The sequence below is a fragment of the Myiozetetes cayanensis genome, unplaced genomic scaffold (genome assembly GCF_022539395.1).
Source record: "Myiozetetes cayanensis isolate MyiCay16 unplaced genomic scaffold, myiCay2020 scf4, whole genome shotgun sequence".
NCBI lineage: Eukaryota > Metazoa > Chordata > Aves > Passeriformes > Tyrannidae > Myiozetetes > Myiozetetes cayanensis.
In genome coordinates, this window is record NW_026087631.1 from 29,467,969 (window position 1) to 29,482,152 (window position 14,184).

The 14,184-nt window shown below is 39.7% G+C and overlaps 1 protein-coding gene across 2 annotated transcripts in view; it reads right to left on the reverse strand.

Annotated features, from left to right (window-relative positions):
* Positions 1–13,684, reverse strand: part of MCC (MCC regulator of WNT signaling pathway) — a 193,743-nt gene extending 180,059 nt beyond the window's left edge. Inside the window, exon 1 of one of the 2 annotated variants that reach the window (XM_050328372.1) lies at positions 13,548–13,684. In XM_050328372.1, coding sequence (XP_050184329.1) covers positions 13,548–13,684 — 137 coding nt within the window. The remainder of the gene's footprint in view (positions 1–13,547) is intronic. The other variant, XM_050328373.1, reaches the window with a different exon arrangement.
* Between the last annotated feature and the right edge of the window lie 500 nt (positions 13,685–14,184).

The following is a 14,184-nucleotide window of genomic DNA, read 5'->3' on the forward strand; positions in this document are numbered from 1 at the left end:
AGCAGTGCAGAGTGATTCTGCCAGGGCATTCCAGGACACAGGTTTGCTGCCCAGGCCCCAGAAGAACTATCCTTTTCCTGGGATGGTAGGAGGCTGTGGCACATTACACTACCCTGCTCTTGACAACTGTAAGCCTCCATCTCAATACAGCCCAGAAGGACATGTCCAAATCTGTATCCGGTTCCTGACAGTCTAAAGGTGGAATTTTTCTCTCCTGTTACACAAATACAAACTGACTATCATTTGTAGCATTTGCAGCCTGAGGACATTGCCTGAAGCAACACAGAATCACAGAATCATAGAATCAGATGGGTTGGAAAGGACCTCTAACATCATCAAGTCCAACCCTTAAAGTACAACGGCACATACAGCAGCATAAGAAAAGACGCAATGAATTTCAAAACCCAGTAAAATTGAAACTACTCGAGTAACTGAGGACTACAAGCACTACTGAAAATAGATTTTATTTCCTCAGAGCACACCATGCAACCTGTAATTACAAAGAACAGTTGGTTGGTGCTTGGTTGGGTTTTTTTGTATAAATGAAAAAGCAAAACTAAAATGACTGAAATTTCTGCTACACAACAAAACAATAATATAGTCTTTTTCTTTATTCCATATTCCCTGCTGTACTTACTTTTACCTTGTTCTGATTATTGCTTTGGTAAAGCACAAGGAACCGCCTACGTAAGCATAAGGATGCTGCACAGTACCTTCAAAGTGTTGGCTCTGAGACTGAACAGAACCAGTGGAGAAACTTTCCTGGTTTTTTTCCCTCTAATATTCTACCAAATTTATAAAGGAAATTTGGTAAGGATGATTCCAGTACCAAAAGAAACTGTATATTTTACTTAGAAGTACTTAAATTTTTGGCTATTAAAAAGTATTGGTATTTTGCTGGGAGACATTGAATCTTTGCCTATGCAACTTTCAGTATAGATGCACAAATACTTCTGAAGAGAGAAGTCAAAATTAAAGATGCAGCCAAGTTTCCTAGGAGCCAGTGCAGTAAATAAAAAATGTTAGAAAACCTGTTCCATGCAGTTGTGTTATGAGTCACTTCTAGATCAATACTGTAAATAAACAGGAATCTTATTTGAAAAGGACTAACCTAAAACTGACTGCTTGTCTAATGGAGCACTCAGAGGCAATAAGAAGTTGATGATCTAAAATATGGACTGAAATCACTCCATATAGATCATTTTTATCCTCAGTAGGAGAGTGTTTAACTTAGGTCTCTGGTGTAGCCACCAATCTCCAGAGCACCCACTACTCCATCTGCTCTGACTCTCACAGCAAGTCAAACCCTTGACTGTTTAAATCACAGAATCACATCAGCCCTTTAGCTTTGTCTTTTCTATGAACAACCCCAGGCAAACAATCCTGGAAATCATCCCAGAACTATGTTCATCTTCAGTCAGAACCTTCCAAAAGGCTCACAAAGCCTTCCAAAAGGCTACCTTTTGCTCCGAGTAACTTCTACGAGAATCTTAGATAGGGAAAGAAGTGGTTTGATAAGGGGTTCCAAGCACTGCATGAGGCAGGCTGTACAAAATGCATATTTCTCAATCTGTACGAACAGAGGTAACAATAATTCCGAAACCATCTGATATACAGAGAATGCACAAACCACAGACAAGTGTGTCTTATGGAAGCCCCATGTATTACGTTATGATCTTTGGTAAACAAAGCATCTTGAGGTAAGCACCCAGCTATAGAGATCACTTTTGAAGGTTACTGGACTAAATGACTATTTCCACTGCTGTCTGTAAAACATGATTAAAACAATTCTCACCTACATGTGGTGCTAAATAGATGAATTTATGTAGTTTTGCATTCCACCTAGGGCCTAAGAGACGTTTTGACTTTACAAAACAGAAAAAAAAAAAACAGTTCAGGAAATGTGACTAGATAGAGCAGTCTGGTAGACTAGGAAAGGGAACAATCATCCACAGTAGTTCTTACTTGGCATGCTTTTCTGAAGAAATAATTTCTAGAACCAGCAAAGACCATAAAAAGAGAAATCCATTCCTCTAGTCAGTTTAGACTCAGAAACATAAGATTTAATAACTGTTATCACAGTCTGAACAGTTACATCTTCAGACTGTTTCACATACAAATTCCCTCAATTATTACGAATTTTGATGGTTTAACAATATGGAAGCTGTTACTATGTCAGGTGTAGATCATCCTGACAAGACTAATTCATCATTTCCACATTACCTTTCAAAGGAAGTGGTAGGGCAAGACTGAAGGTAAATCTGCTGAAGTAATATTCACGACAACTTCAGAAGTGCTGGACTTTTCCACCTACTGCTACCTGAATGTCCTGAAGAAAGAGCAAAAAATTAAGAGCTACAAGCTTCCTGCAACAGTACATCTGCCTGACAGTTACTGTTAGTGAAGAAGGCCCTCAGTTCTAATTTCAGTTTAGTAAATTGCATTCATGATCACCACTACTGTTCATACATAGAAAGACTGATAAACTGACGCGTAAACAATTAATTTCTTATGTGTGTATTTAGAATAGTCAAAACACTGACAAACAAAATGCATTTTGGTTCAAGAGTATTATCTTTGGTTTTACTTCCCAGTAGTAGAGTACTTTGTAGTGTAATCTACACTCACAAACACTTTTTTAGAATAATTGTTCTTTTTTTATCTAAAGTTCAATTTCCTTACGGCTGTCCCAATACTCCCTATATTCTGTGCATCAAATATATTGTCAGCACAAGGCAAAAGCTGTAAACGAGCCATTTTCAACTACTGATTTCAACAGACTGATGTCTTTGGCAAAACATGAATAACATGATGCAGGACAGGATGCAGAACAGGAACATTAGCTGGACACACTTGTTAAAATGCTGAGCAGCAATACTGTTTATACTGGGATTGGAAAACTCACACTGAGGCTTCAGTTTTAACATCTCATTGTGAACAGGAAGGGAACTGACGCTACATGTTTTTTCACACTACATGAAAACCTGAGAAGACATAAGAGCACTGATTGACACTTGCTAGTTTTACAGGATTTTTTTTCTATTTTTGCCCTCAAATATGAGGGAATGAAAGCAAAGCGTAAGCATGATGTTAAAAGCAAATGGGAAGAAAAAGGTCACTGAACCAGACTACAGCTCCACAAAGAGGTATTTATTCCATAACCAGTGAGTTCTGTATACTTGAAGTCTATGTGGCACTATATAGGATTTGCACATTTGCTTGATTATCCTGCAAGCACAAGAGACAGACTGTAAAACTCTGCAGATAACCTCTTAAACAGAGGAAGACAGGCAATCAAGTCCTACCAGAGTAGAAAATATATCAGACTCAAAAAAACTGCACAAACACAAAACAAGAGAAGTGCCGCAGAACTAAATGAGGTGGCCACATTCACAGGGAGAAATTAGCCTGGATAAGAAAGGAGAGAACACAGGAATGTAGCACTGGCCACACCATGCTAGCATTTTTAAAGTACAGAAATTATTAACTTCTGCACAAGGAACACTTTACTGCTTCCAACTACTCTCAAGGAAAGCTATTCCTACAACCTCAGATATTATCTATTCTCCCAGTATGGCATAGTCGAAAAACAGGGTGCAGCTGCTATTACAGATCAAAGAGAAGTAGAGTCAGAAAAGCTTTAGGAAATAGTTTAGAAGGAAGGAAGGTGGTAGGAGTCTCTTCTGGGAAACTGAATGGAAAGATGAAGGAAAATCAATTAAGTTTTAGTTGAATTTTAAATCTGAAGAAGAGTAGTGCAGAAGTCCATTTTCAGAATCATGTAGGTCAACTGAACAAGCATTATGTGATTAAATGTCACCCCACAGAAATACAGCACATAATAAAATCATGGAGAGGACTGCAAAGGAAAATTATCCAATACTGTACTCAATGACACGAAAAAACATACCTGTGTCATCCTTCATGGATGGGTGTCTAAGTTGTTTTTTTTAAGAATGCCATAATGACCATTTGTGCTCTGTCCTAGTGCTTTACTGTTCTCTCCTGAAAGTTTCCTAATTTAAAATTGCCCAACTACAATTCAGATTGTTACTTCAGAAAGGGAGTTAAGAGTCTGTTTTCTGCCATCACAGTGGATAAGAAAAATAGCCCCTACATATTTAAAACCTATCATCAGATGTTCCACCTCCATTTGAGTAGAGAACCCCACTTTCTGCACCTCTAATCATCTTCAGTGAGCTGCTCTTGTCTTTCTTTAAATGGTCCACAAGCCTGATGGATGATGACACACAAAACTAGACACCAGTTTAAAACACACACTGAAAAGCTGACAAAAAGTTGAAAGCATAAGTCCTGTTCTACAACAGCATGGCTCTGTTAATTCAAATTTAACTTGACACCCACTATAAATCTCAGAAGACTTTCTTCAATCATTCATCCTGTATTTGCACCACCGAATGTGCTATCATCTATGTATTCCCACTTTATCTCACTTGATTTTTTTCAAGCAATATCTTCATCTGTCAGCACCAATTGTGCCTCTTATCCCCCAGCATGTCTCCAATTTTCCTTAGCTTAGTGTCATCTCAAATTTAAGAAAGTTAACTCATTATCATGTGATCCACATCATTATTTTTTAATAATACTGATCTGGTCCAAACCATTCTTCTGATTTCAATTTGATACAGTATTTTATTTGGAAAACAAAGCCTTGGTATCTAATGATCTCCAAGCATAGCTTGAAAAAAGCCTCAAACCAAATTCTCTCCCTTACTCTATTTCCTTGGCTTGCCTACAAGTGTCATAAAACAACATTGTAAGCTTTAATAAAGACAAGACAGAAGGCATACCTTGTTGCACTTCTACCACCAACTTCTCTCACTAGATCTAAGAAACGTTAAATGGGTTTGACATAGCTTTTTCTTAACAAGTCCACATTCAGCCAGTTGTCTGTAGACTGATTCCAATTTCACCACATTTTTATAGAAAAGAAGCATATTTTATCTTTTCCCCATTTTCTGTTACTTCTATCTTTTAAAAGAGCTCAAGGAAGAAAAATAGCAAAAGAGTTCTGAAGTCATCTTTAGGAATCTTAACATTAAGATTTTCCAGTACAACTTATTAAAACAAACCTAAGTACTCTCTAGTTTCTTTCTTCTCCCTCCCTTCCAAAGTATTTGTTACAAGTCCTATTTGCAGGAACCATTTCACTATACTTGTTATTTTCAGTGTAGAAAAAAACCAACAAACTGAAAAGAGAAAACATGTCACACTGCTGAGTATCAGTCACCAACAGTTCACTTGGTTCCCTCTTTTCTGTTTTTTGCTGTTACTTTTTCCATACTGTGGGACAATTTTATGTTACACTTCAAACTCCCTGCTAGTCTCATTTTCTGCTTTGCATATTACAGTGCCTGTTCATAATTAACTTGCAACTTGACCCAGTTCCACTATGCTGAGCAGCAGCAGGAAAAAGACAAGGTTAACAGCCAAACAGCCCCTAAACCCTGTATTTTTTATTCATAATTCAACAGGCTAAGCTTTTACTTCACAGCTCTGTCCTGCCTTGGCTACCTCTCACAGTACTATTCTAAGCATGCAGCCTACACCACCACTCCTTCCTCTGGGAAAGCAGGGGGAAAGTTCCTTCCACAGTCAATACTTCCCACCCCGGGGTGGGGGTGAGGGATGGGAGGAGGGGAATGTGTCCCCCATTTCATACGAGATATGGATAAAACTGCCAGTCTGTGGTAGGAACTTCCAGAATGGAAATGTATTTTATAGATGGCACAAAAAAGGCACATTCTACTCATTAGAAGTAGCCCTAATTTTGTACTCTGATTGCCTTCACCGAACTGTTAACGCAAACTGCACCTCATGACCTATGAGAACAGTGTGTCTGGTTTTGGCTAAAGCTCTCAGGAGACAGAACTGATGCAGGCAAACAAAGGTCCATTTACTAACAGGGAAGCAGAACTTGTCAATAGAATCTCTGCCAGTCTGTGCTTTCTTTTGTGCTGCTCAATAGTCTCAAATACCGCTGATACACAGTATCTATCAATTCAACCCACAGACTGACACAGGGTTAGGAACTACCAGGAGCACAGTTTTCTTTCAGAGGTGTCTGTTACCTGATTTACCCTTAAAAATTACCTAAGGAATTTAATTGGATAACTTCTAATACTACATAAATACTGTTTGGTTCTATTAAATACAAGAAAGTACTGCTGCAGAAAAACTCTCAGACGAAAGGAGACATTGAACATGCTGATTACAATTAATCATTACAGATCATTACAGTGATGTTAATTAACACAGAAGGTCAATGCATACAAACAGTCACTCTGCTATGGTGAATTCCACATATGTACTATTTATTCTAAAAGATGCATGTGAACATTCACAGAAAAAATAAGGTGGATTTGAAAATCCATGTATCCACACCATAACTTTTCCTCCAGATGCCATTTGAAGCCCATCCTTTGGTCAGCACCCAATTAAGCGCAACACTAGCCTTGTTAATATCTTTCATTTACCAGCTGAGATATCAGGAGTCTAAATAAAACCTCTGTTGTGCTTTTACACTTCTGATAACAATGCCATTTTTATGTCCATGAATTAACTTTTAGAGAGATTTCTTAGTTGAAAGATTTCTTCTTTGGGTGAACCGCATTTAAAAATCAAGCACACATAACCAGAGGGATCACAAGTAAATGCCAAGCTCAAGTTTCTTACCCCCTTCCATCATCTCGTGCCAACACTGAAAGTCGCAGAGCCATAGAACAAGTCACAACTATCAATTGACCATGATGGAAAGAAATATTTCTCACTGAGTTAGTGTTCAGCTGGGGTGACTCTTTGAACGAATTCTAGAGCAGACACAGCAAAACTTCAGTACCACACAGAGCAGAGGAACTTATCTGGCAGCACAGGTTGACTTAAAAACCCCCATGAAACCCTTCACTTAACTTTTCACAGTTCATTGCATAAGGAGTGCAGGTACTTTGCTTAGGGCTGCACATTTGCAAGAAAGGCAAGTATTTTGTGAGAGTCCTATACTCCCTATCAAAACATGTATCACCTGTTGCTTGAATCAATTTCAAGTACTCACTACCCTACCCCAGCAGCCAAAATCAAAGACATTTAAAAAATAATTTTGGAATCCATCCACAACTACCAGCGAAATACTCGTGTGTGACATCCTCAAACAATAAATACAAATAAATTAAGCACTCACTGCTGGAACTCTTCTTTCATCCAAGTGCCTCCCAAAACAGTCAACCCATCCATTAATTTCAAAGAACAGGTTTGGGCAAATTATTTCTGAAAACATACAGAAAGCTGCTCCTTAGCAACAGGAGCTAACCCACAGTGGTTAAGGAGGATGCTAACTGCCTTGTCTGCCATAACCAGAAGATGCAATCACACATGAATAAGACAAAATCAAATATTTACTGTAGTCCAATCATACTGCTAGAACAGCCATCTGTGGTGTCCATGTTATAAACCTAGGGCTATGGATATGCTAGAAAAGCCAGGTACCAAAGCATCCTATGAAGGCCCCTGCCCCCCAGTCACACTTGAGAGGTGAGTAATGGAGTGTAGTAGTAAAGTTACAATCTTTCAGATTTGCCACAAAGAAACTCAAGAAAACACAAGGCAAAAAAAAGTCCAATTTAACTTCTTTTCCCCTCTAGGGCTACAAAAGGGAAAGTACTGACTTTAAAGAGAGGTTGAATTCTCTTACAGTAATAACTCAAAGAACATAGTATTTGCAACAGCCCCAATAAACAATTAACACAAATTAATTAAGAACTTAATAAAATTTAATAAAAAATTAATAAAGATAAGAAATACAACACCTGGCAGTCAGCTGGGTGGTAACTTTCAAAGGGATCAAAAAGTTTAATATTTATATTCTTGACTGACTCACCGTTTGCTCAGTTTTTCCACATTACAAACTCCCTGGACAACAAGTTCCTAACTAAGAAAGAGTAACAACATGTATGTAACAACAAGCATGAGATATATACTTAAGTACATATACCAGATTATTAATGCCAATGAGGAAAGAAAAATGCAATCTATAGAAAACACATCAAGTAACTTTACTAACTTCAAATATTAACAGTTCCAACTAAAATATCCTTCAGGAGTCTAATATTTACATAAGAACTGGATCACTAACTCATTTAAAAGTATGTTAGGTTCAGAAAATGCAAGTTTGAATATATTCCTCTGTGTATTAGCTGTAACAAATACAGACTTGGAAAATAAATAATCCTTTAATGAATGTTGATCTTTGGTATGCTTTCTAGACACAATATTTAACAAAGGGATATTTTTATTTCAGAACAAACTAATCATGCAAGGTGTCTCTCTGGCTTTTCATCTACATCCGCCCTCCTGATTTTCCCCATAACTTATTCCTTTTTTGGTTATGATGCTCTGAGACGACCTGTGGAAGATTAAGTTAGACTAAGGCCCGCAAAATTCTATACAACTGTGGAATTAGTCATTGACTAAGGCAAGTCTCAGGAGAAACAGAGACAACAGACTACAATAATTTGAAAAACAGCACAGTGCTTCCAGTCACCATCCTACTTGGCATACAGTAAATATCATGCTGTATCCCTATAAAAGAACTCCTTCAGTTACATGGATCACAAACTCCATGACAACCTCCAAATGGAGATAGATGGAAAATAAAATTAAGCCTAGAAACAGAATGGGGGACCTGAAACTGTTTTTAAGACAAACTGAAAAACAAATGCAAGGACAAAGTCTGCTGTACCAAAGTGGGGGCTCTTTTTACATGGTTGATTGGTGTGAGTTTTTTGGTTGTTGTTTTAGTTCTAGGTTTTGTGGGGTTTTTTATTTGTTTTGGTTTGGGTTTTCTGGTGGAATTTCTAAAACTGAGTAGGGTTAAAGAAAGCATAGAGCCAATAGTCCAGACCTCAAGTTGAGAAAAAAATCCTGTACTGGGGGTCTAAGAACTTTTCTAGCTCTGTAAGAATAGCCCAGCTATAAGAAGAGCCAGAGTAAGGCCAAAGGCTAAGCAAAGTCTTGCTAGGAAGCATCTACATGCAGAATATTAACTCATGCCCAAAGTAAGTTTTCAAAGATCCTGAGTGAACATATTTGCATGGCTCCTAAGTGCTTATTCTGTGAGGTAAACGCTTCTTTTACAACCATTGGTAACTTCGCTGGTCACAGACAACCCATTTTAATTTTGCTCTTCCGTTTAACAGGTCATTTTGTGCTTAAGTTTTCTTTTGTGGTTTTTTTTTTTTTTTGGTTGGTTGGTTTTTGGTTTTGTTTTTGTTTTTTTATGTTAAGCATAGAAGTTCAAGCATATTAGCAAAATCAAGCACCTCAAAAAAAAAAAAAAAAAAAAGTTTAAATGAAATGGTAACCACTCAGGAAAAGAGTACCAGAGAACATAGAAACACAAATCTCCTCCCTTAGAAGACACAATGAATAGATACATAATTTCTCTTTTGAAAACACTGTATTTTCTCCAACCACTCCATGCAGCAACATTGAGGGGGATGCCAAAATGTACTCCCAGGAAATCTGGGAATGCCTTACTACCACAGCTCATTAAAAAGGAAAGTATCAGCTTGTCCTTATAAAGGTTTTGAGCTCCCAAAGCAACAAATCAATTCCAAGAAGTTCCTTTTAAATGCTTCTGTGAAGGCCTAGTGAAGGCTCAGTCACTCAGCATGTCCTTTTAACAGGTTGTACATGCTCAATACACAGTTAGTAAGTTTATGTGTTCTTTAACAACTTACTCTACTTTTACCACACATTTTCTGTAAGACATTGAAAACTAGCATATTTGTAACTTAATAATGAATTTCATTTTTTTCACCCATTATTTCCATAGTTCATACCTTCATATTTTGAAGCAAAAGTATTTCCTGCAGATTCAAAGTTTCTTTATTTAGACTTTGCAGCGTTAGAATAGAATTATCTGGATTTAGTGACTTCTGCAGTAAGGATGATATTCATTATGTCCTGAATAGAATTGCAGTACAATCCACATATAATAAAGCTACAAGGTAATTAAGTTTCTGAAGAAGACATTAATCTAGCCTGTCACCCATAAAAACTCAGCATCATCCAAGGCCACATATGCAAGCATCACAAAAAAACCCCAACAAAAGCACAGGTGTCCTCCCCAGTCCACCAACCCTCTGAAGCTGAAAATATTTATAACTGTAACACCAGATTCTGAGAATTTCCAAAGCAAACAGAATAAAACCCAAAACAATGAAAAACAATTACTGGGTGGGTTTTTTTTCAGTTAAGTGCTTTTTGTTAGTAACACCACAATCCAGTTGCAGATGCAAAAAACCCAAATTTCTGCTGTAAAGAGTGTTTAAGGCTTTTTGCTCTTAGCAAGGCTCATCCAGATGATTTCAAGCATTCTAGTCTTAACCATGGACTGCTTTGCAGTTGGGTTTTTTTGAGCGGGAATGGATTTTTCATTTGGTTAGTTGGCTGGCTTTTGAGAAGTTACTTCTTGTTGTGGAAGCATCAGAAGAATGCCAAACATTTGCAAGACATTAAAATAATTAAGTAACAAATACTAGCCCCAAAAGAAAGAACCATTTCAGTACAAACTGACAAATTAAAACTCTTGTGTTTTCTTAGTACTTTTTTCTAGCTAAATCCTGTAAAATTTCACTATGCACATGTAAATGCAATACTTAGCATTTCATATCCCATGGTTCAGCATCTTCTGGGTTATAACCACCAATGGTACATGCTAAATTATGATTTTATTGTTTTGATATTATCCTAACTATTTAGGGCCTGAAAATTAATCAGTGTCTCAGGGCATGCTCCTCCTCTCCATCTGTGCCTTTACTTCCCTGTCATTATGTGAAAAGCTTTATTACAGTTTTATGCACAATAAAGCATTTCCACAGCTGAGACACCATGTTACTTCATTAGGAATGCAAATATCTCTTTTCCCCATGCAATACGAACTAAATAAAAACGCATACAAAATGCCTGCCTTTGCTGCAAGTATAAGGATCTCTTTTTCCATAACAGCTCTGGAGTCAGAAAGAAAGAAATCTTAGGAAAAAACTGCTGCATGTGTTATGCAAAGAAATAACTGACCAAGCTTTAACCCTGCAAGCAGAAGAGAAGGAATACTAATTTTTGATGATATGACAATTTATGCTCAGTAACAGCTGCAAAGCTGCAAATTTTTGCAATTCCATTGCATTGAAAATAAGTAAGTTCCGAAAGAGGCTCAAGCTAGTAAGAGGCTACAGATCAGTTCTAGTCCACACGGAAACAGCTGATTTTACAGTGCTGGCTTCTGTGTTTTCAGCTCTTTATACAGATGCCCAGGCATTTATTGCTATGTTTAACCTGCTGTAAAAAACAAAGTAACAGGCAAAAGTCAGTCTACCACCTCTACTGGGGCTACAAGGAAGGCAAAAGAAATAGTTGCCCTCAAGGATTAGCAAAGGAAAGTCAAAGAAAGAAGGGCAACAAGGAACAGGAAAATCAAGCAACTGACCTGTATGAGACAAAGAACCCCCAAACAAACAAACAGCATAAGCGAGACAAACAGTATGCACAGAATGGCAAGATTAGCGTAAAAGCAGCTGTAACTTTCTTGTCTTTAATTTGTTGCATTAAAATAGGTGCAACTACCCAAACATTAGGGCTCTAAATAAGAACAAAACCCCAGTAGCTACACTTTTAACAGGGAGGCTATGCTATGTCTGTGGTGGTACATACTATAAATACATCCAAAACCACTGGGCAAGTCTCCTCCTGCATAAACCATTACCATAACACAGATTATAGGGGAAATTGAGTCACTATGCAAAGCAAGAAAGGCATCCATTTACACAACTGATTATCCAGACTATCTAATGAAGGAAAGAAAAGTACTCTACTCCCTCAAGATAATTTGTTAAATATTAATTTGCTACTTTCTCACACATATGGAGATTTAAAGGAAGACGGTAATTTATAACACAATGTTCTCTGATAAAAGCCATACCAGTTCTACCTTGGAGGCACAACTCCCTTCAAGCAAAGTATTTGCAACCTTTAACAACAAACCCACCATCTCCTGATGGACTTTCAACCACTATCCTCTGGGCCTTACTTCCATTTCCTGCTGAAATCCAATGTCCCTAGTCACATTTCCCAGATTTTCAAAGTTTTCAAACAGCAAAGTTAAAGTAACACACTGAAACACCCATTTTGAAATATACAGAATACAAATGTGGAACAAAACTTAGGAAATGTGGAAAAGTTGATCACAAATGAGTGGCTTGTGTCATAGCAGTATCTCTCAACTGCCCATATGAAACACTAAAACATTAACATTCCCTCAGTAAGGTCTTTAAATTATAAATATACAGATGTCCATTGAGTTTACATTGCAGAAAAGCATCACAGCACAGATCAGTGAGTGGGACTGTACATTTTAAGTTAACATCCTAAGTTTTCAGACATCAGAATGAATTCCATGAAGACTGTAAACAAATGAAAAGAAGCAGTCTTAGCACACTGGTCGGAAAGTATACATTTTCAAAGTTTATATTTCAAAACCACAACTGTCAAAATAATCATTAGACTGGGGGGGGAGGGGGGGCAGAGTGTTCAGGGAGCTGTTTAGATAAGAAATATCACAGCCCTCAAACTTTATTTTCAAAGTGACTGCCAGTTATTACAGATTTTCAACAACTTTCTGGCTCCAAAGAGATGGTAGTGGGGATTCAAGTTTACTTAGCCTTTCTGCAGGGTCATATTTTTAGGTTATAGATTAGATGACAGACTTAGAAATTCCTTCACTAAGTTCTGTAGAGGCAGTTACTAATTGCAACTAGTATACGTTTCATTTTGAAAAAACAGGTTTCCCCCACCTCTGGCAAATAACGTTTTTGGAAGCTCAGCATTTTTCAAAGAACAGCATGAGAGCAGAGGACTGGCCTCAGAAATACAATTCCCACAAAACCTACTCCTGATCAAAACACACTGTCGGTGCTTCCAGATGTGTAAACATTCCATTACGGGATGTACAAGCTCACTCCTTCCTAAATCGGTCAGTGTGGGTGACACTCGTCAAACGCAATGGGGACCAACAGAGGAATTTAAATGAAATTGTATAACACGTATATTGATAAAAACGTATCAACAAAATTAGACGACCCGAGAGACGAAGTACGAGTTTTCTGCCAGATTACCTATGACCAGCTTCGCGAGTTTGCTTGGAAAAAACACCTGCCCCCGGCATAAGGTAATAAAGGACACCCGGGTTAGGAGGTGTCGCTTTTCAGACCCGGTGGACGTGGAAGTCCTCTGGGCGGTCTTTGCCCACCGTCCCGAAAAGCTCTGGGTGCCGACGCCCTGGTAGGAGCCCCGCTCCCGAGCCCCCCGCTCCGATGCCGCGCATCGATGGAGCCGCGGGGCGCAGGGGGTCCGGCGGGGCTGCGCTCCCGCAACTGCTCCAACTCGCCGAGAAGTTGAGACGATGGAGGACGGGGACGGGGGAAAAGGACGGGACGGCTCCGTACCGGCAGAGAGCCGCTTCCCGCTGTCGCTACCTGCTGATGAAGCCATCCCCATCGCCGTCGCAAGTCTGGAAGAGACGCCTCATCCTCTCCTCCTCTCCCGTGCTGGAGGTATCGCTGCTGCCGCTGCCGGCGCTGCTCACCTCCGCTACGGCGGCTGCCGCCATCATGCGCCCGACTCCGGAGGAGGAGGAGGTGGAGAAGAAGGAGGAGGAGGAGGAGGAGGAGGAGGAGGCGAGGCTGCCTCAGGCGCTCAGGATTCCCAGACCCGCCGCGCCTGCAAAGTGCGAGCAGCAGCACAAAGCGGGGCGGGGGCTCCGCGGGGCCGGATCGCTGCGGCCGCGGCCCGGAGCGGAGACCCCCGGAGTGGGGAGGGGGCGACGGAGGCTTCCCCGCCTGTCCATGGCATCGTCCTGTCCCCCGCCCGGCCGCGATCTGGAGCCGCGACTCACAGTCTCGCCAAACCGGGGCCAGCTGCCGTCCCAGTCAGGGCCATCCAAACTCGTCCCGAGGGTCGCTTGTTCTCTCCTGTGGCTGGGCAGGCCGGCTCTCGGCTTTGGGAGCGCTGCTGCCCGCTTTGGCTGTGCCCTGGCTGGTCTGTGGAAGCCAAGCCCAGAGAAACCAACAAACCCCAACGTCTTCTGTAGCTCTGTTGCACTTGAGGCTGTTT